We start from the raw sequence: 25,119 nt of genomic DNA on the forward strand, positions 1-25,119 counted from the left end.
GACAAACCTCTACAGGGTAGAGCTGAGGAATTTTCCCAGTTTCTGTCAGATAAAATCGCTCGGATTCGGACGGACCTGGACTCCACTTGGACGGTACCAGCCGAGGTGCCGGGGGAAGGTCCTGATTGGATTTTATGGAGCGAGTTTCAACTTGTCGCTCCTGAGGAAGTGGACGAGGCCATGGGAGCGGTGAGTGCCTCCACCTGTTTACTGGACCCGTGTCCCTCCTGGCTGGTCTCGGCCAGCAGGGAGGTGACGCGTGGTTGGCTCCAGGGGATTATTAACACCTCTCTTCTGGAGGGATCCTTCCCGCACCCCTTAAAGGATGCGGTGGTAAGACCCCTCCTCAAGAAACCTTCCCTGGATCCAGCCATTTTGAACAATTATTGTCCAGTCTCCAACCTCCCATTTGTGGGGAAGGTTGTTGAGAAGGTGGTGGCCTTTCAACTCTGACAGACCTTGAATGAAACGGATTATCTGGATCCCTTTCAGTCAGGTTTCAGGCCTGGTTACAGCACCGAAACTGCTTTGGTCGCGCTGACCGATGATCTCTGGCAGGCCAGGGATAGAGGTCATTCCTCTATCCTAGTGCTGCTTGACCTCTCAGCGGCCTTCGATACCATCGACCATGGTATCCTTCTGCGACGGTTACGGGAGGTGGGAATGGGAGGCACCGTCCTACGGTGGTTCTCCTCCTACCTCTCGGACAGGTTGCAGTCAGTGTTGATCGGGGGACAGAGATCGACCCCTAGGCCCCTCAAATATGGGGTGCCGCAGGCTTTAGTCCTGTCCCCCCTCCTGTTCAATATCTACATGAAGCCGCTGGGTGAGATCAAAGGCCGGCACGGGATTAAATATCACCAATACGCGGACGATACACAACTGTATCTGTCCGCCCTGTGCCAACTCAGTGAAGCAGTTGAAGTGATGTGCCAGTGCCTGGAGGCTGTCAGGGTCTGAATGGGAGCGAACAAGCTTGCACTCAATCCAGACAAGACTGAGAGTCTATTGATGTTGCCTCCCAAGGATGATCCTGATATTCCACCTCTTAGCCTGGGGGGTGAAATTATTCACCCCTCGGAGAGGGCTCGCAATCTGGGTGTCCTCCTGGACCCACAGCTGATGTTAGAACACCATTTGTCGGCTGTGACCAGGGAACCTTTGCCAAGGTTCGCGTGGTGCACCAGTTGCGGCCCTATCTGAACAGGGAGGCACTTCGAATGGTCACTCACGCCCTCGTCACCTCAAGACTGGATTACTGTAACACGCTCTACATGGGGATGCCCCTGAAGAGTGTCCAAAGACTACAGCTGGTCCAGAATGCAGCCACTCGAGCGATAATGGGTGTACCGAGATACACCCATGTTACACCTATCCTCCGTGAGCTGCACTGGCTTCATATCGGTCTCTGGACTCGCTTCAAGGTGCTAGTCGTTACTTTTAAAGCCCTATATGGTATCGGACCTGGCTACCTAAGAGACCGCCTCCTGCCATTTACCTCCCAACAACCAATAAGATCACACAGGTTGGGCCTCCTCCAGGTGCCGTCGACCGGACAATGCCAGTTGGCGGCTCTCCCCAAGGGAGGGCCTTCTCCGTAGCTGCACCGGCCTTGTGGAATGAGCTTCCTGCTGAGATCTGGACCCTCACCACCCTTCTGGCCTTCCGTAAAGCGACTAAGACCTGGCTGTTCCGGCAGGCCTGGGGCTGTTGAGTATTGCAGCCCCATTTGATGTAATGGATGCTGTGTTGATTTTAATTTTGTAATTTTAAATGTTTTAAATGTTTTATTTGCTGTGAGCCGCCCAGAGTCCCTAGGGAGTGGGCGGCATACAAATACCATTAAAGTTTAAAGTTTAAAGTGGAATTAATCAGACAAGATGGGATGGTACAGAGAATGGGGTGAAAGTAAGAAAGAACAAAATATAAAATATAACTTGCAACTGTGAAGTTTGCAGTCCAAAATCAGTTTCAAAATCGGATTTATAGAATGAAAATATTAGTTATTTTGTTATTTTTTAATGTCTTAAGTATACTTAACTGACAGATAAAACTAGTCCATGACAATATAATGTAACAATACTTTATTAAAAATGCTTGAAAAATACAAAAAATAGCACCAAATGGGTAAACAAAATTATTTTAATATATCCTCCTATATTCTTTTACGGAAAATAATGTAAACATTATGAGACAATCCAAACAACAGTCTGTAACTGCATATCTGGTATAGGTTTATCCCAATTCCTTGAGCCAACAGTTCCACCCTAAGGATTAATACAGTTGCATATGGGAGCTGAAAAAAAGGAAGATTAGCTGAGAACAGAAAAAAATAGTAGGATTGGTACAGAAGAACAAAAAAGAGAATGAAGGCATAAAGATGACTGACAAAAAATATATATACTGCTGGATTCTGGTTTATAGATGCCATCAGGTGATTGTAAAGAGCAAGAGAAGAGAAGAATGAAAGAGATAACTCTTTGTTATGAAGGAGGTAGATATTGCTATTGAAGGAGTGTGTTAAAAATGTAAACAAGGAAAATACCGTATTTTTCGCTCTATAAGACACACTTTTTTTCCTCCCAAAAGTGGATGGAAATGTCTGTGTGTCTTTTTGAGCGAATATGGCTGACAGGCAGCGGCGAACAGCAGCAGCGATCCCCACCGCCTGCAACAGCTGATCAGCAGTATTCCCGGAGGCCGATCCAACCGTCGAATAGCTGCTCTGAGGCAAAGATTCCAGCAGATGCAGAGGAAGCAGGCTGTTGGCTGTTTGCTGCAAATATGCTAGCCAGATGAATACTGGATGGATGCTGGGAGCCAGAGGCAAATTTTTTTTCTTGTTTTTGTCCTCTAAACCTAGGTGTATCTTATGGTCAGGAGCATCTTATGGCGCGAAAAATAAATTATGAAACAAACTTTAATTACAACACATTGAATGGATCTTTGTTTATGTGTATTCAAAATGAAAAGTCAGTACATTATCAATCAATCCATTTTATGTCACAGAAAAGTTATAATGGTGATGGCTTGACCATCACATTAAAGAACTCATCTAAAATTGATGATCATTGATCTCAAATACAGCCATAACATAGAGAAAGGATTAGTTATTAAAAACAAATATTTAGACTTCAGAATAATATAGTTCTGTGATGGCAAACATATGGCATTCAAAGCCATGTTGCCTGGCATGCACACCTTGTTTGTTTGTCTTCTGGGTTTCTGGCACATATGTACACATGATGATCAGCTGTCCTTCCACTGCTGCAGCACTGAAAACTGGTGTGCGCATGCACACCAGCCAGCTGATTGTCGGAAGTTCGACTTTTCCAGAGCACAGCCCTGACAAGCGCACACACTATCTTTCTGCGTAACCTTTTTGGCACTCTTGCTGAAAAGGTTCACCATCACTGGTATAGTTCATAAATTCATAGTTGGGGCTAGAACAAAAGAAACAATATTCATGTGTTTAATGAATGAATAAACCTTTTGGCACCCATACAATCTAAAGAAATAAACAATAAGAATTTTTTAAATGTTATACAGTATACATTTTAAACAATAAATAGTCATAGCATACCATAGCACTTAGACTTATATACTGCTTCATAGTGCTTTTACAGCCCTCTCTAAGCAGTTTATAGAGTCAGCATATTGCCCCCAACATTCTGGGTCCTCATTTTACCCACCTCAAAAGGATAGAAGGCTGAGTCAATGTTGAGCCTGGTGAAATTTGATCTGCCAAATTACAGGAGCAGAAGTAACCTTCAGTACTGCACTTTAACCACTGCACCACCAAGGCTCATGTTTTTGAAGAATTAAAAAAAATGCTTTAGTAAATGGAGTATTAGTAGAAATAAAGGGCAATATAATTTATATTTTAATTTAACTTAAAGCTTAACAGAGTTAACCTATATTTTATAACAATGCTGCCTTGAATTGCAGCAGAAAAATCCAGTTTCTATCAGCAATTACCTTCATTTATCATTTTCAGCAACTTTGATTTTTTTAAAATCAATCCAAAGTATGGTTCAAGACAAGCTTAAAGACCAGAATACAATAGAATAACTATATAAAGATTTTTTAAAAAAAAAATGCAAGAAAATCCTAAACCAAAAAGCAGCCAGGAATTAATAGCATTAGGGAGGACCCACACAGAATCCAACAGCTACAACTATTGATCGTAATTGTTCCCCAGGGACTATAATTTTCTTTATAATTTTCTTTTTCTTGGGAATTTTTCTTTTGTGAGGTTGTTTTGTTGTTTTAATATTCTTACGAAAAGGAAGAAATGTAAACCACTCAGAGTTCTTCTGTATTTAAGGGGCAAGTAATAAAAATAATAAAATAAATATATGTCCTTAACCTAAATAGGCTTTTTACAACACATAAGTAAGAGTCCCTGCTTTAAAATTGGCAGCACTTACAGTAGGGCCTCTGTCTAGGAAAGTTCTCTGCTACTTCATGGAAATCAGTGTTTTCTTTGCATGGAAAGCAAATGGGGTTTTGTGGCAAATGCGATATAGCTGCATCTCATAAATTACCTTTTGTTAATTCTAGCCATAACTACATTGCAACCTGCCCTTTAGGTGGGGAAGTGGAAACAAGCTTACATGTACCCTGTAATTTCATAGCACTCACTTGGAGGAAACACAGAAACTTTCCCACTGTTTGTAATGTACCATCTGATTATATAAACCACAAATTGGCATTGAAAGGATGGAGGGGTCACTTGGTGGTTGGTGCCATAAAATACTGCTGGGACTTCTATATTCCTGTTCCTTGAATATTTTTTAAAATTAATCTACATTTTCCCATTAATTTGAAGGCTTACTTGAAGAATTAAATATATACTTTTTCAAATGCTTTTGCATAGCATATATTATTGAATATAGCAATATTGAATGTGGGTGGTGTCATGATTAAGGAATCAAGCTAGAACCGGAAGACCATGAGTTTTAGTTCTGCCTTGGGCACAAAGCCTTGGATTTTGGTCACCAATCACTTTCTTGCAACCCTGTGAAGGAGGAAATGCCAAACCACTTCTAAAAACCTTGCCTAGAAAACAGAAAATTGTCCAAGCAATCTCCAACAATTGGGCACGATAGAATTGAAGAAAATTAAATATTGAATGAATGTGTTATATGAATATTTAATATTTTTGTTTCTATAGAGTCTCTGGGAATTTGTGTGTATGCCTCTGAGTATCATTGAAGGGAGATTAACATGTCTGCCATATATGTGTGCCAAATTTAAGACCTAGAATTGCCTTCAAGTTGGCACATACAGGAGTCTGAACATATGCAGTACATAGTGATATTTCCAAGTTATAGTTATAAATTATTCTTAAACAAATTCTGTCATGCTTTCTTTCTCAATATTTGGCCACGTAGATGCCATTTCCTTAATAAATTAGTCTAGACTAAAGATCTGACACTGATATGTATTCAAAGCGTCAAGGGATTGATAAACTGGCCACTAAACCCATCACAAAAATGTCAAAAAAAAGTGACTGCATATGAAAGTTGTTTGATAAAGAGAAAGCTTGTAAGACCTATACATCTGAATCATAGGTTATATAACAGGCTAAATCCTGACATTTTATTTTAAAAGATTGTGAAGAGAATCATATCAAGCCTTTCCCCTAACCTCTTCTCAGCCAGCTAGCATCTTTACCCAAACTCAATTTCACAAGTGTTTGCTGTACATTGATGTTGCAAATGTGAGCATTGTTTGCCTAGCATGACAATTTAAAAATGGAGAACTAGAACTAGCCAAGCAAAAGAAATCTCTAAATTGTTTGGGACCAAGGCAGTATAAAAAGCTGTAGGAGATTGTTTTTTCATCTCTCTCCCAAACTCAAGTACAATACCAAACTTCTTATTTTCTTAACTAAACAATGTAAGATTGTCTTTAGGATGTGGAATCATTGCTATCTTTTTCTTTCCCAACGTTAATCTTGATTAAATTATAAAGACATTTGCAAATCTCCAGAGATACATTATTGAATAAAAATTTCAGGCCTATGGTAGGAATGGAACTCAGATTAACATTCTTTGCTGGTGCAACAAACAATAATAATCACACCAATAATGTAATATAAATACTAAGTATATTTGTAGGTACCAATTTTGTGGAGTCTAGATGGAGGAAGGAGTAAATGGGAATATATTTGTTTTTAAATGGGCTCGCTGGTCTTGTAGTGGTACTTAAACCAAATGATAGCAAATCGTCTTTCTCTAATGAAAATATGTGGCAAAATTCTCAGTACATTTTATTTCCCTTTTCTAGTAGTTGTTCTTCATATCAGACTATTTGGCTGAGTTGTTCTGTGATCTGCCTTTGTTAGAAAAGCAACATGCTCGGCAAATACAGAGCCATTTAAGCTCTTGGAGGGAGAAAGAAAAGATTATTGAAGGTAAAAGGCAACAATGAGTTAAGGAAGCTAAGACTTAGAGCAAATGAATCCCTGCCTGTTAATGGAAGACCGTTTGCAATTGATTTGTAATAAATTCCTCAGCACCACTCCATCTGGCAAACTAATTTATCTAACTTATCAGCTTCAGTAAAGTAGAATGTTAAACTTTGTGAGAAAATTTGTGCCATCAAAGCAATACTGAAAGAAAGTTTGAGGATGGTAATACATCCCAGGAGCTGCTACCTGCTAAACTAGATGTTACAAGTTATGTTAGAGTTTCATTTATCAAGCCAGTATTGCAGTTAACTGGGGGGGTCCACTTAATTAGACTGAATTATTTATGTCATGAAACCTGCATTTTGGAAGTTTTAATAGAGACAATTGAGCTGATCTAATTGTCTGTTTCCATAATATTTAGCAGTTCCAAAGAAAACTGAGCCTTGATGTTCGTTTAATAAAACATTAGTTAATTTTAAGTGAGTTTTATGCATTTACGCATTCCTATACTATAGTCTTAGTCAAACTTTGAAAAAAAAGTAAGCTTATTGAGGTCCAAGCTTTATTGCTTTGTTTTTTTCCTACTTTTAACTATATGATATGTATATATCATTGCACAAATCAAGCTGACTGCAAATCCTAAGGATGGATGGGTGAATGACTAGATTGATCAATAGATAGATTTAGTTGGCTAGTTAACTATTGAATTTATACATCACCCATATAACCTATATAAGTAACACTGAGGAGTTTACAGACAAAATAATAAATAATACAATTCATTATTAAAAACACAGTTAAAAGCAAAATGAAAACAAGGCTAAAATTTACAAGTTTAAAATCAAAGTTAATTTTTTTTAAAATCTAAGTTAATCAAAGCTGAAACACTCACAAAACTACAAGGAGTGGCCTCAATAAATCAGCCATCTCATAGAATGCATAACACTCTTAGAACCCCATGCTAATTACTAGAACTAGATCTTGAGATTCTTACAGAAAACCAGAAGAATGGGAGCTTACCTCATCTCTGGGATGAGATGTTTGATAGGATGAGGGAGATAGCAGAGAAGGCCTCTTTCTTCATTGGAGTTGTACTGTCAAACCATTTAGAGAGCACCAGAATGGGAAAGTTTGAAGAGAGAGGGGGGAAGAGTGTCTGTAGCATCTAAGTAAGAATTGTGTGATATAGTTGAAGAAATAATATCCCAATATAAAAGAGAAATTGTTGGGATTGTTCTTAGAAGCTTGGTTTTTGTTGCTGTTTTTTTTTTTCTGGAAACAAGAGGGAGAAAATAAAACAGATGGAACCACAACTAAATTGTATATCAACTGATTTCCCCAAAAAGAAATTTAGGGGGGAAAAACATAAGGATGGGTGGAATTGGATACATCATCTGCTCCTGCCAAATTGTTTCCTTAATGATCACCTAATGCACCACTTTCCACCTCTATTCTGGTGTTGTTTTAAGGACCAGTTCTTTGGGGTGGCTCAGTGGCTAAGACGCTGAGCTTGTTGATCAGAAAGGTCAGCAGTTTGGTGGTTCAAATCCCTAGTGCCATGTAACAACTGCCAACCTAGCAGCTCGAAAGCATGTAAAAATGCAAGTAAAAAAATAGGGACCACCTTTGGTGGGAAGGTAACAGCATTCTGTTCACCTTCAGTGTTTAGTCATGCCAGCCACATGACCATGGAGACATCTTCAGACAATGCTGGCTCTTCGGTTTTGAAATGGAGATGAACACTGCCCCCTAGTTGGGAACGACTAGCAAATATGTGCGAGGAGAATCTTTATCTCTTTGGGGACTATCCAGGATAATTGCCATAGCATTGTTTTCAGTGGTCTGGAAACTTTGATGCCTTTTTATATATAGACATTGAAAAGTCTATCTATAGAACAGAATAAGAGAGTTGGAAGGAATCTTGGAGGTCTTCTAGTCCAACCCCCTGCCTAGGCAAGAAACCCTACACCTCTTCAGACAAATGCTTACACTTGTTAAAAACTTCCAGTGTTGGAGCATTCACAATTTCTGGAAGCAAGTTATTCCACTTATTAATTGTTCTAACTGTCTAATTGTTCTAACTGTCAGGAAATTTCTCCTCAGTTCTAAGTTGCTTCTCTCCTTGATTAGTTTCTACCTACTGCTTCTTGTTCTACCCTCAGGTGCCTTGGAAAATAGTTTGAGTCTCTCTTCTTTGTGGCAACCCCTGAGATATTGGAAGACTGCTATCATGTCCTTCTTTTCATTAAACTAGACATACCCAGTTCCTGTAATCGTTCTTCATATGTTTTAGCCTCCAGTTCCCTAATCATCTTTGTTGCTCTTCTCTGCACTCTTTCTAGAGTCTCCACATCTTTTCTACATCATGACGACCAAAACTGAATGCAGTAGTCCAAGTGTGCCTTTACCAATGCATTATAAATGGTATTAACACTTCACGTGATCTTAGTTATACTTATTCTTGATCCCCATTCAGTCCTAGCTAAATTTGTATATTAGTCAATGAAATAAAATAGAAGAGTCATTAACCTTCATAGCTGATCTCAAAGACTCTGGAAATGAAAGTCCTAAACTTTTTTCTCCCAACAGTATTGTAAAATAGTATAATTATTAGTTTGGGTCAAAATATGGAAATTGAAGTTTTCATTTCAATTTTAAACATTTTTTCCATACATGGATACATTCCAGTGTTTTTATTTCAATTTGAAAAATCCTTAGCCAGTGTGGCCATTGATGGGAATTCTTGGATCTAAAGAACATCTGAAAGGAAAAACTTCTTGATGTTTAAGAAATTTCTTTAGAAGATATTAAATAAGTCTGTGCAAATTATTTGATGAGACACAGAAGAACTGTAAAGCAACTGTTTGAAAACACATTATGGCTGCCAAGTTCTTCTGGATATGTATGTATGTATGTACGTATGTACGTACATACGTACGTACGTACGTACGTATATATGTATATATGTGTACATGTGTATATGTGTGTGTGTGTGTGCGCGCGCACGGACACACACACACAAGCACATATGTATATAAAGATCAGAGTAGCTGTGTTACATCTACAGGCTGAAGATTCAGAATGCTGTTTCATTCCAGGATTTGCATAGTTCTAAATTATTGTAGGTATCTTTGGTAAATACCAATCTAGCAATCAAAATATAACTGACTGCATTTCTGATTTTCTATTACTGTCTTTTAAAAAAAACCAGTAATGTTTAAAGTACTTTTATGCTTTTATTATCACTCCATATTTGTGAAATTTTATTGGTAGTGTAGAATAGAAATATTATAGTTAGTGAATATTACCCAGTAATCCCTTCCTTCCAAGATTCTCTTAATCAATATTGTGCAAAAATATAAGGAAAAAAATCCTACAATTATTTTATTTTTTTTCCTTTATGATGCATTTGATGCAGTTATTTGGGGGGGAATATCCTCTAATATAATTTATCCCTTTTTCTATGGCTATAGACACTGTGTAGGTGTCTTCATCATGGATTATCACATGGCATAAGAGCCAACACTAAATTACATGGGTTATGCACCACACCCTATTTAGTGTGGAATCTTATCTTTTTGGAAGCAGATTTACCTCCCACCCAAAAAATTGAGGGTTGAAACTTAAATGTAATGAGTTGGTTATAATCACCAAAATTTGCATTTAATTTACTTTAAACGGTATCATTACTTTCACAGGCATTGGCGAAAACTAGCTACTGCAGCTGCTATTCTGCAGGAATCATATGGCCTAAAAAAAATCAGCAGGGTCTTGTAAATGTGTTTGTTCTGATGTTCAGTATAGGTTTTTGTGCACATGAACTGACTCAAACCAGCAGTTAAAATAGACTGTAAAACATGTTGATCAGTATGAGGAAAATTATGCAAAATGCTGAAAAAATAGAATGGGCTGAGGGGAAGTTATTTGTAGTGTGTTCTCTAGATGTGGGATGATACACCAAAGAGGATCTTGTCTCTATTCACTGGTCATAGAATTTTAATTTTCGTTGCAACCTGGGGAAAAATAGGCTTGTAGTAAAGATACAAGAAATGAGCAGGAATGGGTTAGAGAGGACTCTGTCTAAAGACCAAATGTCCGCCTTTAAGGTAGGAAGTAGCCAACAAAATTTAGATACTCAAATTGAAGCCAGGTTGTGGATAGAATGAGGATGATAGTGGTGATGATCATTACTATTACAACTGTAATATATATATAAAAGTTACTCTGATTTTAGAATATTAAAGATTATACTAAACCCTGCTATGTGGCATAATATTGATCAGAATTTCCAGGAGTATAGCAAATATGTCACATACTGATATGCCATATCATGGCATATTATTCTATTATATTTTTTTCATCTTCAATTTCACTGGAATTTATTTCAGGAGGGGGAATGAATAGTAGAGCAGCCATGATACTTGTCTGGCTTAAATAAAAACTGGAAAGCTTACACATTTTAAAGGCCTCAGCAAGTGGGAGTAAATATCTTATACCCTGTTGTGCTGATCTCTGCATTTTCAACATGTCAGTGTGATATTATATGATTACATAAGCAATATTGTTGTCTTTGAACCCTCTAGGCAAGAAGAAGAGTTTACCTAAAATTTTATCTTTTAAAAAGGACTCTTTACAAATGTTGACTTTCAGCATAATAATCTGTCCCATAAAGTCACATTGACGGGCATGCTCAAATAGCATAGTAATCTGTGCTCATTGGAAGTGTTTATCAGACAAAACTATTCCTTGTGTAATCATTGCTGGTAGACAGTTATATTTTTAGCTTAGTAAGCACTTCCTGTATCACTAAGCTTTTAACATATGGTTTCACCATGCACTGTCTCAGTTATAAAAAATGAGCTCTTCTTTGACAAACAGCCTGATCTTTCTCTGTAGTCTTGAGAAATACCACTCTGAGGTTAAGCTGCTTCACCAAAGTATGCCTTATATAGATGCAAAACCGCTATACAAGTAAAATATGTGCAGATTTTCAGTCCATATGTAAATTCAATTATTGCTAAGGGAAAGTTGGGAAGAAAATTGTTCTGGGTCTATTGGTGATGTGATGTTTATTTATATGATTCCTAGTTACTAAATACAGCAATAATATAAATTGTCTCTTTTTTCTTTTTTGCTCCTGATTGGTAGCTGAAGATTGAAAGGTAGGACGCAAAAATGGCAGTTTCTGAAAGAGCAGGGATCAGTAATGGAACTGAAAGTCTATTCCTGAATATTACATGTCAGAACATAAGCAATGCCCTGCTAGATTAGACAGACCCCTTCCCCATCTAGTCCAACAGTCTGTTCTCATAGTAGCCAGCTAACTATTCTAGCCTCCTAGCAGATGTCTTCAGATGCAGTCACATTGCTATCAAGGCTAATAGTCATTGATCGTCATGACTTCAGTGAATTGTACCAACACTTTTTTTAAGTCAGTTGAGTTGGTAGCCAGCATCAAATCTAGTGGTAGTTCCATAGGCCTCTAGCAGTAATGAATCCCAGATTTAAATTGTGTGTTGTATAAACTATTAAAACTATTAATGCTATTTAACACCACCGACAATACTGTTGCCCTACAAAGCAATCTTGACTATTTGTCAGAATGGTTGAACAATTGGCAACTCCAAATCTCAACCAACAATCTGTCTTACACATTGGCAACAAAAATCAGAACACCAAATACAAACTGGGCGGATATGACCTCATAGACAACCCTCACTCTGTCAAGGACCTAGGAGTACTCATCTCGAACGGTCTAAGCACCAGAGCTCACTATAACAACCAAATTGCCAAAAAAGCATGAAGAGTTGTTAACCTAATTTTGTGAAGCTTCTTCTCCGGTAACATTGTACTGCAAACTAGAACATACAATTGGTCTTTGTTAGACCAATTTTCGAATACAGCTCATCTGCCTGGAATCCACACTGTATATCAGACATTAATACAATTGAGTGAGTCCAGAGGTATTTCACAAGAAGAGTACCCCACTGCTCTGCTCACAATAGAATACCTTATGTCACCAGGCTGGAAATTTTGAGCTTGGAGAACTATGCCAACTACAGTCTGACCTACTGTAAGCGTAGTACACAAAATTGTCTGCTACAACATCCTACCTGTCAGTGACTACTTCAGCTTCAACCTCAATAATACACGGGCAAACAATAGATACAAACTCAAGGCTAACCACTCCAAACTCAATTGCAGAAAATACGACTTCAGCAACAGAATGGTCAATGCCTGGAATGCATTACTTGACTCTGTTGTTACATCCTCAAACCCCCATAACCTTAAGCTTAAACTGGCTACTGTGTACCTCACCCCATTCCTAAGAGGTCTTATAAGGGGGCGGGCATAAGCGCAGCAGCATGCCTACTGTTTCCGTCCTACTGTCCCCATCTATCCATACCCATTTCCTGTGTTCATGTCCATGTTTATACTTATCTCATACATGTTTGACAAAGTAAATAAAATAAAATAAATAAATAAATAAATTTCATTAGATGACTTCTGAATATTTGGGAAAGGAAAAATAGCTTCTCTTTTTCTTTACCATACATAATGTTATAACTTCGTTCCAATTCCTTCTCATTTGCTTCTTCTCTAAAAAGCCCCAAATGTCACAACCTTTCCTCTTAGAGAATCTGCTTCAGCTGCTTACTTACCTTAGTTGGCTTCTCTGAACCATCTCTAATTTTCCACATCCATTTCGAAGTACAACGAGAACTGCACACAACCTTCTACTTGCATTTCACACCACTGATTTATATAAAGGCATTATGATGTTGATATCTCTATTTTCAATAATTTTCTTATTATCCCTAGCATTCTGTTGAACCTTTTTACAGCAGATTTACATTGTACCAATACCTTGACGAAACTCTTTACAATTATTTCAAGATCTCTTTACTCATCAGTCACTGTCAGCTCTGATTTCGTTTGTTTGTATGAATAGTTAGGAAATAGTTACCATTTTGCTCATGTTGGATCACACTTGCCATTTTGATGCTTGTTCCCCTATTAAAATTGCCCTCATTTTAAGTGTGCCTAGTACAATATATTTTATAATATTTCATTCTTAGGCTTATGTGATTGGACTATAGACTAATACAGAAATAATAAACAGTAGTCATCCCCTATTCAGGTTTCTTCAACCTGTGCTCAGGAATCTATAAAGCTTGGAATAAATCAAATGGATTTTACATTTCAAGGCACAATGTTGAGGGGGAGAGTTTAATGTACGGTATTTATTATGATATATTGGTAGATGCAATTCTAGTGATTGTAACAGCTATAAATATATTGTAGTAGGCATACACTTAAAGTGAAGATAATTTTAATGGGGGAACAAGTATTAAAATGGCAGATATTATACAATGTGAGTAAATTGGTGCCAAAAATCTTAAAGCTGAGGGAGAATTACCTTACCTCTTCCTTGCATTTTTTTTTTTTTTTGGTGAATTGGAATCTACATCACTGTATGGATATCAATATAAAAAAGGAAAAACTGAATTAATAACACATGGCATCTAAAACTGGGAAAGAGGAAATGATAAAGATTTGAGCAAAAATCAATTTACCGTAAAAAGTTCTCACAGTTTGAAAGCATCCATTAGGATTTCCTAAATACCTGTGCCATTTCATAAATAGAATTTTCATATTTGGGATAGCCATCTTTTGACACACAGTACCACTGAGTGCTGTTATAAAATATAAATAACACACTTTATTATTTGAGTGTGCCATCCATATTACTAAGTTCACTGAGAGACATATATTTAAGTCATGGAATATTTATTTATAACAGAAGCACTTATGTCAGCAGCTGCACAAATCATTTCTATATTTGCTTTTAAATGTCCTGGTCTTATTCTCTAAACCAGTGGTCCCCAACCTTTTTATCGCCGCGGACCAGTCAGCCTTTGATAATTTTACAGTGGCCCGCTGAGCACGCGCAGGGGTGGGGGGGCGTTGTTCGCGGTTTCGGTGGAATACGTCGATGACCAGCGCTAGTAGCGTAGCCTTGCGCAGGCGCAGTTCAGTATGGCTAGCGTAGATAGCGTAGCACAAACTGCGCCTATGCAAGGCTACGCTACTAGCGCTGTCTACGCTAGCCCTACGTAGCTGCGCAGGCGCTCTTAGGTTTTTTTCAGGAATCGGCCAGCGCTGAAGCACTGAAAAGGAATGAGAAGGGCGGTGCTGGACACAGGGGGGCGGTGGGCCGCTGGTGACGTCAGAGTGCCACCAGCGGTCCAGTAACACCCCTTGTGCCAGTTAGCCCTAATTTGCATACAGAAAGAAACTATGGCCCCCGGCCACTGCAGCGATCATGGCCCCCGGCCGCTGCGCGGCCCGGTGCCAGGTACTCCACGGCCCGGCACCGGTCCGTGGACCGGGGGTTGGGGATCACTGCTCTAAACTATATTGCAATTTTAATCTCCTTTGGTAACTTAGTAATTACAATAATTTATTCTAATAGTTTAGAACATAGTGTCTGTGTTTTGAGCTATAGATCAGCTTTCTCTAAGGTACTTCTTTTTAGAATGTTGAATTTCAACTCCTATAATTCACAGCTAGCACTTGCTAATTTGGGATTATGAGAGTTGATGTCCAATGCATCTGAAGATGAGGAAGATTTCAGAAGCTTCAAGGGCCTTTCAAAAAAGAAGATTAAATACTTTAGGAACTGTAGGTTTGAAACACTTTTATAGGCTCCTATAGCATCAACTAAGAGCAAAAACTATTGGAAAACTGGATCTTAGACAATGTAAACTAGTTTTTGCCAAATGTCTGTGGAAATATATTCAAGAATCTGCTTAGCTGACATTTGTGGTTGATTCAGTGTGTAAGTGGGAATGATAAAATGTTCAATACATCAAGTAAAATTCTACAGTTGCTTTCGTAATTGAGGTGACATACAAATAGATTAAATAAATATGTATTCATTTAAATCTGATTAATCTTGTTGCTTTCTAGCTTTTATTGATTGGAGTTGTCATTGGAACAATGATGAATTTGTAATTATTTTTCTCTCTTCAAGAAAAAGGTTAAAATCATCCATTGATATTTACTAAGGAATATAATTTAAAGATGAAATTATAGTTTGCCTGTTGCCTAGTGGATACAGTTTGCAGGATTGCCTATAAATTGCATCATTTGGGAATAATGTGAATTACAGTCCAACTCATCTGGAAAGTATCCATTGAATGTGGTTGCTTTAGAAAGAAATTACACAATCTGACATGAATCAAAATAATAGCATCGGATTGGGAAATTGCAATATAAAATTGTCCTTTTTGTAATCGGGTGTTTCTAACTGAATTCAACAGCATTTAAATATGAGAGAAAAAGTGAATGATTGAGAGATAGTCCAATAATAGGAACTCCCCAGGTAGGATACAGTCACTTAAAATATAATGTGACAAACATTCCTTACTTTTTAAAAGTTTTTAAAACAGAAAATCTACATGGGGAAAAGCTATATATGTTTGTGAATAGCTACTGAAATAATTAAGGTTTAAAGTAATTATCCCAGTCTGTACTTCATTGGATGTATTTTTCCCTACAGTTTCAATGTTCTGAATCCTTGTGCAATACATATATCCATGACTAAGGTGACCAGACGTCCCACATCTGGCGGGACAGGCACGCCTTTTCATAATTTTTCCCGCGTCCCGGGCTGTTCTAGAAAAACCCCGCTTTATTTTGGGGCTCGCTCGCTCCCCCGCCCATCAGCTGCTGCTAGCTTAATCATTCGTTCCGCTATCTATTTCTAAAAATCTAAGCCAGCCCAGCCTGCCGCTCACTGATTGGCCTGGACTCCAGCCAATCAGTGAGCTGGCTGGGATGGAAAACTTTAAGCACGCACGCTGTGTGCTTAAAGTTTTCCATCCCAGCCAGCTCACTGATTGGCTGGAGTCCGCTTAGCACGCCGCATGAGTCGCAGGAGTCTCCATTTCATTTCACCTTCGCGGCCATTTGCTTTGTTTTGCTGCTTCACTGGTGAGTAACTGGTGGGAATTAGTAACCTGTGCGGGGTTAGTGAAACAGTCGCCGCCGCCCTCCTCCCCTTCCCTGTTTGCGAGAAAGGCACCCGCCCGCCAGCCCACCCACCTTTGGGCTCCGGGGGCAGCACCTTCCGAGCGCCGCCGCTGCCGCGCTGGTTCCTTCGCGCCCCTCCCATCCCTCTGCCTCCTCAGATCTTCACACAAGAGCAGCGGAGCGAACAAGTGGCCACGGCCGTCGTTGCTTTTAAACAAGGCTCCACTTGCTGCTCATCCTGTTCCTTCAGGGCCGGCGGAGGCCGTGCCAACGCTTCCCAGGACGTGCCCGTCCCCTCTCAAAAGGATTCCACTCAGCCACCGTTTCCTCCTCCTCTTCTTCCTCCTCCTCCCCATCCAAGGCCCTGAGCAGCAGCCGCAGCCGCCGACGACCTTGCGCAGTGGTCCTTGGGGGCACTGCGGAAGCCCTGCCAAAGCACCGCTTTCCCGGCTCGGTGGCTGCAGGGGACCGCGCCGCCGCTTCTTCTTCCTCGTCCCCGTCCAAGGCCCTGAGCAGCAGCAGCAGCCACCGTCGCCGACCTCACACAGCGGTCCTTGGGGGCGCTGCGGAAGCCCTGCCAAAGCTCCCCTTTCCCAGCTCGGCAGCTGCCGCCGCTTCTTCTTCTTCCTCCTCCTCCTCCCCGTCCAAGGCCCTGAGCAGCAGCAGCAGCCACCGCTGCCGACCTTGTGCAGCGGTCCTTGGGGGCACTGCGGAAGCCCTGCCATAGCACCTCTTTCCCGGCTCGGCGGCTGCAGGGGAATTCTTCTTCCCCATCCTTCCCAGTTAGCTTGCTTGTAGCTCCAAGGAGGCGGGAGGAGGGGAGTGGAAGTGGGGGGAGGTCTCCCCGGCCGGGAAGGGCTGAGAGGCAGCCAACCCCTTTCGCCAAAGCGCTCAGAACGTCCCCCTTTGCACGGCGGAGATCGTCAAAGTGCAGAGAGGACGGTTCTGTAGGGATTGACTTTGCAGCGACAGCTTCCGGGTGCGCTTCCCGAGAAAAGTCTTCCTCCCATTGATTCTGCATCCGTTGCTTTCGCAGGTGTGTGAGGCTCAAGAGCTAACATAAAAAAAAAAAAACAGGACCATATTTTCCTGGCAAGATTCTTGCAAAATTTTAGAAAGGCTCCTTATGTGAAGATTTTAAAAAGGTGAACTGAACCTCTATTAGGGAGGGGAGTAGAAGATCAGAGGTAACCATTTGGATCCCTTTTCAAAAGGGAATAAATATTATCAGCAGTTTGGTTAGTAAATTGTAGTTAACAGCATGTTGGCTTGAAAAGTGGTCTTTAGATTAGAGATTGCAACTTGCATAGAATAAAGTTAGCATACTTGAAGTGAAATAGGCTTTGGTTATGTTTAGGTTGCATTAGCTAAAATGTGCCAATACCGTCCTTGTTGATAAGAATTGTTGTCATGTTAGAAGAATGACTAAGGCTGACAGCCTAATCTATTCTGTGTTAAATAAGTAAAATGGATGGATGGAAATGAAAGAATACAGAAAAGGTTGGTGATGCATTTAGTGGCCTATGGATGAGAATGGTGGCTGTTTAGTAAGAAAATCTGTTTGGAATGTGCATATATATTCATATGTGGCCATAGCAAAATAATAAATAGAAATAAAAAAGCATGATTGATTTTTACTGTTTTTGATGAAAATGAGAGGATTAGTGAAGGCTTGGTGCAGCAAGGATCCCACTATCTTACTATTTTATTTTTCTTTATGTACACTGAGAGCATATTCACCAAAGACAAATTCCTTGTGTGTCCAATCACACTTGGCTAATAAACTATTCTATTCTATTTTACTCTACTCTATTCATTTCTATTTCAATTCTAACAAGGAGTTTAGCTTCTCTCTCTTGAAAATGTAAGCTAGCATAAGGCATTATAATGCAAGCTAGCCTTAACTTTCAAACAGTTCATTTAGTGACCAAAGTTACAATGGCATTGAAAAAAGTGTCTGATGACCATTTTCACACTTAGCGACCATTTTCACACTTAGCGACCGTTGCCGCATCCTCATGGTCACGTGATCAAAATTTTGATGTTTGGCAACAGATTTGTATTTATGATGGTTTCAGTGTCCTGGGGTCATGTTTGACAAAATATAAAAATTTTAATCAAGCCCCTCCCCCCCCCCGTCAATTGTGTCCCTCTTTACCAATCTGAAAATCTGGTCACCTTATCCATGACAGTGCATTAGCATAGTTTGCAAAAGGTTGTGCTACGTAAATGTGGCAATCTTTAAAAAGCCACAACATGCATTGTTGTTTTCACATAAGAAGAGGCAATCAAACTTGTGAATCCAGAAGACCCTTTGTGTAATTGTTTACATTTTTCCCTCTTTTCATGATGTTCACAAACTTTGCTAACCTGAAGTTGATATTTTTCTCTATCAAGATTTATCCTTCTTTTTGCTTTTATATTTATTTTATCCATCACTGAAATTCTGATGTTCTTTAGCAACTCAGATTCATTCATAAAGACTGAAAATAATTTTCTTGGTCAAGTTCTATGACACTTTGGCAGCATCTAATTAAGGGTATCATGTACATATTAGCTTTTTAATGACAACTGATGTGATTTTGCTATTTGTTTCCTTTTTACAGGGTTTATTTACACAGGAGAAGTTGTGCATCAGATGTTAACAGCAACACAATATATTGCACCCTTGATGGCCAATTTTGACCCCAGCGTTTCGAGAAATTCTACTGTAAGATACTTTGATAATGGTAAGCATGAATATTTTTGTCAGATTACTTTTAGTTTGGCTGCTGTTTGTTTCCCTTTGTAGGAAATTACACAATGGGTTGATCATAATATTTAGCTCTTTAAAATGTGGTACATTTAATTAGCTATTCCTCTGCATATAAGACTTTAATTTAGTTAAGATTTTGCTGGTAGAGTCTCTTGGCATGTATTATCCATTATTATAATCCATAAAAGCTATAAGAACTTTAGCTATTATATAAAATTTCCGTTAGCATTGTTAAAAAAGCAAATCTATGGTATTTTCTTTTTAGTACCATCTTCATAATAAATATCCATTAATGAAGTAAAAACATTTTTTCTTTGTGTCACATAGACACATGCGGCATATTGTAAAAACACAGAGGTTAATAAAATTCATAAAGATAATTGAAGTGTCAGTACTGTATAATATTTGAATAACCCTGTCTTTATTTACTGGTCTCAAAGGTCAATATCTGACATAAAATTGTAAGATGCAGAAACAAAATCCAATTTTGTTGCTGGAACCATATAAAGAATATACATATTTGAGTTAATTAAGCCATCCACTCTGTTATAGATTTACAAAACATAAAACTGGGAAAGAATGTTGTAAATCATTCAGCCCAGCTCACTGTTCACTTATCAGAATCCACTACTGTAAGGTATTCTTGGCAGCTGCCATCCTGCCAAAATTTTCAGCAAAAAGGAATCTACCACCTTTCTAGATAGGATGCTCACCTTCTTTACACTTCTCCTCAAATTTGGATTTTTAATTCTAACCTATTGATCTTTGTTTTAAACAGGGAAAACATGTTCTTCTGACTAACATTTAGGTACTGTTAGATGGTTATCTAACTCATTTTAGTTTTCTCTTTTATAAGCTAACCATCTCAGCTCATTTCATAAGGCTCGGTTTTTACTTCCTACATCATCTTACTTGCTTTCCTCTGAACCCATTTCAGCTTTTCCACTCCTGTAAACTTCTGGTTAATCTGAGATATAGTTTTTTGTAAAATTTAAAGTTAGAGGAACAAGCATTGTAGTCACAGCATTCACATTCATTTGAAATATTGCTGATTTAACAGCTTGAGTTTTGAAAAAAATAATAGGTTTATCTATCTTTTAGCCTAGAAAGAACAAAATAATTTTGTTAATCTTTGATCACTGAGATTTCCTGTGAATTACAATCATAACAATAAAACATTCACAATACACATACAGTATATAGCCGTGATGGCAAACCTATGGCACAGGTGCCACAGGTGGCACGCGGAGCCCTTTTTGCTGACACGCAAGCAGTCGCCTAGCTCAGATCCACTGCGCATTCCTGTGTTTTCCTCCAGCCAGCTGATTTTTGAGTGTCTGGTGTCAGCAGGAGACATGTATGAATGTGTGGTGAGTAAGGGAAGGTCGCAAGTGCATGTGTGGGGGAAGGGAGGAGAGCGCACATTCAGGGGAGGTGAGGAGGTGTGGCATGGCTGTCCCATGCCCCATTTTTGATGCTTCCTCACTCTACCCCCGGGCATGCACGAGTGACTCTTGTATTGGTGCTAGCAGACCTCCCTGTGAAGCCTCCTTGCACCAAAGACGGGGATGGCTTTGGCTCTCTCCTAATGGGAGAAGATCAGACCTCAGTCTTGACTTCAAGTGGGGAGCTGCTCTGGATTTTCATTCCCCAAACAAGTTTGCCCCACTCAAAGGGGTGGGGGGAGGCCAAAAAGAGAGCGCCAAAGCCATATCCAAACTGAAATATTCCAGCGCTATGAATCATATGTTCCCGTCAAAAAAGATTGGGAGTTCTCCCTCCCATTCCATTGCAGGAGAGGTGGCCATACTGGCGGGCTCTCTCAGCTGCTGCCGTGTGAGGATAACTCTCTAAAAAGCCAGCTTGCCTCTTCTGACACATTGGATTTGCCATGTTGGACTTTCTTGCCCCCAACCACACTGTCACAATGTTTGTTTTCATTTAGCTGCCACTTGAACTCTTCAAAGTCCAACATGGCTAGGGGAATGAGCAGCGGAAGGGGCAGCTGGCCACCTAGGCAGCAAGTGCTGCCTTGCTCCCTTGAGCACCCGAGCTGGCCAGTCACTCTCGCCTTTCCCTCTGCTGCTGCAGCTTCCCTTCTGGAGCAGCAGAACTGCACAGGAGGAATGCCAGAGAGAGAAAAGGAAGCATTAGGAATCCTTGTGCGCACGGCCGCCAGCTTTTCTTTATCAATCCCCCCCCTCTGCCCAATTTGGATTTAGTCTGAAGTGATTTGGGGGGGAGGGAAGCGAGGCCCCAGAATAGCAGCAGCAGCAGCAGCAATATCTGCAGATGAAAGGGCTGCTCGGGCGCATGGGGAGGCAGGGAGGGAGGCAGACACAACCGACCGGCTCCTCCTCCTCCTGCCAGCCTCACTCTGGACAGCGTCCAGCATGGCAAATTTAAGGGATTTTCAGGGCTGAAATTGCAAACTAGGGTGCATGGTGTGGTACTGTGCATGTGGTGACGACACACTCGAGCTCGGCTCAAGCTGCTCTGAGATTGCAAACCATCGCGCCATTACTTGGGACGCTGCTTTCTTCACTGGCCCTGCAGGACAAGCCAGCTTGCAGTCCCTGAGAGGGACGGACTGCATTTCTGTAAGGACGGCATGCCAGCAGCAGGCTGGGTGGCTAGCTCCTCCGCGATCTTGCCGGCTGGCATGGCTGGCTGGACAGATGGACGCTGCCTGAAGTGCAAGGCTGGCAGGAGAAAGAGCTGCTGCCGCCTCTGCAAAAGCAGGCCATTTGTGCTGGCAAAAGTTGGTCCAAAACATGGGGGGGAGGAAGCATGCGTGGTAGGTATGCGTATGCGCATGGGGAAAGATTAGTGATGGGTTCGTGCATGCACAGTGGCCACACATTGTATTATTGATGCTGGCACACAAGAGTGTTGCGCACATACTTTTGGCACGGAACAGGAAAAAGGTTAGCCATCACTGGTATATAGTATATGTATATAAAATAATTTATATACATATTCTATAGTTACATACCAGTGGTAGGGTTCAAATTTTTTTAGAAGCTATTCTGTAGCTGTGGCCTATTTTGTGAGAGTGACTTGATGGTCATGTGACTGAGTGGGAGTGGCTTGGCAGTCCTGTGACTGGGTACACAAAACAAGTACACAATAAGTATACAGAACAATAAAACAGCTACTTACAGAGGAAATATGGCTTGTCCTTGCCCCGGTCTTCAACATTACTGATCACCTTGCACACACTCTTCCAACCCCTCTGCCTCTTCCCTCTTCCTGGATTCACTCAGACGTTTTTAAAACTTACAGCCTGTGTACATGCACACACTTCCAGCCCCTCTGCCTCTTCCCTCTTCCTGGATTCACTCAGGTGCTTTTAAAAGAGTGGAAGAGTGTGTGCGTATGCACAGGTTATGCATTTTCAAATGTCTGAATGAATCCAGGAAGAGGGAAGAGGCAGAGGGGCTGGAAGTGTGTGCGTGTGCACAGGCTGTTGCTTTAATCAGCCATAAGAGAGAGTAGGAACTACTACTGTTTGTTCCTGGTTGTTCCTGTATGTTCTCCGTGCTTGTTATTGGAGTTGAATACTGTATATTGGATGGTGGCTACTCTCTATGTTAGTTACCTGTCTACATGATGAATCATGAGTTGAGCATCTGTAAACCTGAACATGTGGTATCATAGACAATTCAAGACTACTTATCGCTTGTTTTGGAGAATGTTTAGCTTACTTTATTTTTGTTAATGCAAGTAAAGTTATCCTTGTTTTAACTTTGGCGGCTGTGATTGATAGTGTGACTATTCAGCGGCACATTCCTTGCTACCTTCTGCTACTCAACTCTAGTCTCCAAAAGGAGATATACTTAACACCTTGCAAGATAGGTTATGATTTTATATAATATTGATTATTTTAACGTGAAGCCACAGAGTTGTTTTGAAATTGTGCAAGCTAGAAATTAAATCAATGAATTAATTAAAAATATTAGTTGCAAAACTTGCAACCACAGATAAAATCACAAAACAACCAATCCTAATATAATTAAAAACTAAGTCAATATCCATTTATATCTACATATATACTGCACTCCACATAATATTTCTCATTTCTTGAAGAAATAAATAAACACACTAAAAACAAGGACCTTGCAGCTCTTCATATTTTTATTGGATTCCAATTTTTATAATCAGACCAAAAAACAAGATTTCAGAAGCAATCCAAGCAAATTACATTTGGCTGAATGAAAACTGAGCTCTAATAGATTCCCCCATGTTATTTTGTTGTACCATCATCATCTTCCAGATATATTCTTTTACTGATTTTCCGGCCAAGCCAACCAGTCTGAGATTTCCTATAGTCTCTCCTCCAGGTATTAGCCAGGTACAGCCTATTTGATTTTCAACATCAGCTTCCTGTTACCATCAAGCTGGGCACTTCTAGGGAAGCATGAATCAAGTGACAATTATTCTTTAGTAATAGAGTTTGATACCTTTGGTATCTTACATTTTTAGGACTTACAGACTGTTAGTCACATAACTCAATGTAGTTAGTATTTCAAATCCAAACTGTATAATATTTATTCCATTGAGGTAAGTTCCCATAACTAAACACTACAATTTTAACTTGCCATAGCATTTATGAAATGTGATGCTAATAGCTAATAGAAATATTGTTGTGAATTGTGTTTAAAGAAATTTGAAAAATACATTGACAATTGGATAAATATGTAATTGGTATTAGACTCAGACCCAGATACATAGAATCTACAGTTTTACCATATGTCTTGCATTAAATATTTCTGCAGAAATAGAGCCTCAAATAACAATAGGACTTAGACCTAGATGCTGCTCTCTGGTTGTCAACATATTGCTTCCAACAACTAAATCCTCACTTTATTGATATTGTAAGGGTGGAAGGCTGAATCAACCTTGAGATCTTCAAGATCGAACTCCGGGCTATGTGCAGAATTTCCCTGCAATACTGCATTCTAGTCATGTGCCACCAGGGCTCCTTTTGCAAGACAGCTGTATTGTCTCTGCATGAAAAAGAATTCTGTAGATCCTTGGGAGCTATGTAGTATATTTAGAGGGAGCCTATAGAGAATGTAATATACAAATCTAATTATAAAGCAATTGTTTCTTATATTGAATGTACAAATTCCATGTTCTTTGTTCGTTTCCCATTTTCAGAGAAGTATTTGTTAGTACTACGGCTCTTTTGTACATTAGTCATTCAATTTACAGTGCCCTTAACCTGCATTGTATCTTTTATACAAAAAAATATTTCCAGTACTTCTAGAAGGTCACTGGGAATTGATTTCTTACATAAATCATTTAGAAAATGTTTCAATAATCCTGAATTTTATCTCTCTTTATTTTGTTCACTATGTCATAACAAGGTGTAATTACACTTCCTGTATAATGTCTGTTTTAGAAGATAATTATTACTTGAATTGTAGTAATACGATTATACTCTTCCTCAATCTAGGCTATGCTATGCTATGGCTTACTTTGACAACAGATTCTAGGTATTCAGATAATTTCATAAGATATCAAAGTCAAGGAAGTTGGATTAATTTATTAAGTTACAATCATATACTTTCCTCCAGTATGTTTGTCTCCTTTTCCTGTCTTGATAGGCACTGCACTAGTTGTTCAATGGGATCATGTACATCTACAAGATAACTACAATCTGGGCAGTTTCACTTTTCAGGCAACTCTTCTCAATGATGGTCGTATAATTTTTGGCTATAAAGAGGTGAGTCTGATCAGGTAATTCATTATTTCATTTCAGGATAATAACATGCAATAAATATCAATACAAGATGAAATAAAATTTTTCACATGGTAAAAATTCTAGATCATTAGTCTTTTAGTTTCTAGGATCTAAGATTTACAGATAGATACTATTATAAAATATACACCTTTGGCTTCT

General features: G+C 39.5%; 1 protein-coding gene across 3 annotated transcripts in view; it reads left to right on the plus strand.

The window, feature by feature from the left end:
• PLXDC2 (plexin domain containing 2) overlaps positions 1-25,119 on the plus strand; it is a 266,176-nt gene that overhangs the window by 177,600 nt on the left and 63,457 nt on the right. For all 3 annotated transcript variants that reach the window (XM_014056257.2, XM_087712674.1, XM_087712673.1), the window contains exons 5-6: positions 19,063-19,185; positions 24,824-24,942. In XM_014056257.2, coding sequence (XP_013911732.1) covers positions 19,063-19,185; positions 24,824-24,942 — 242 coding nt within the window. The remainder of the gene's footprint in view (positions 1-19,062; positions 19,186-24,823; positions 24,943-25,119) is intronic.

The sequence above is a fragment of the Thamnophis sirtalis genome, unplaced genomic scaffold, assembly GCF_051295495.1.
Source record: "Thamnophis sirtalis isolate CommonGarterSnake01/CBP01778 unplaced genomic scaffold, rThaSir2_p1.2 scaffold_4, whole genome shotgun sequence".
NCBI classification, from domain to species: Eukaryota; Metazoa; Chordata; class Lepidosauria; order Squamata; family Natricidae; genus Thamnophis; species Thamnophis sirtalis.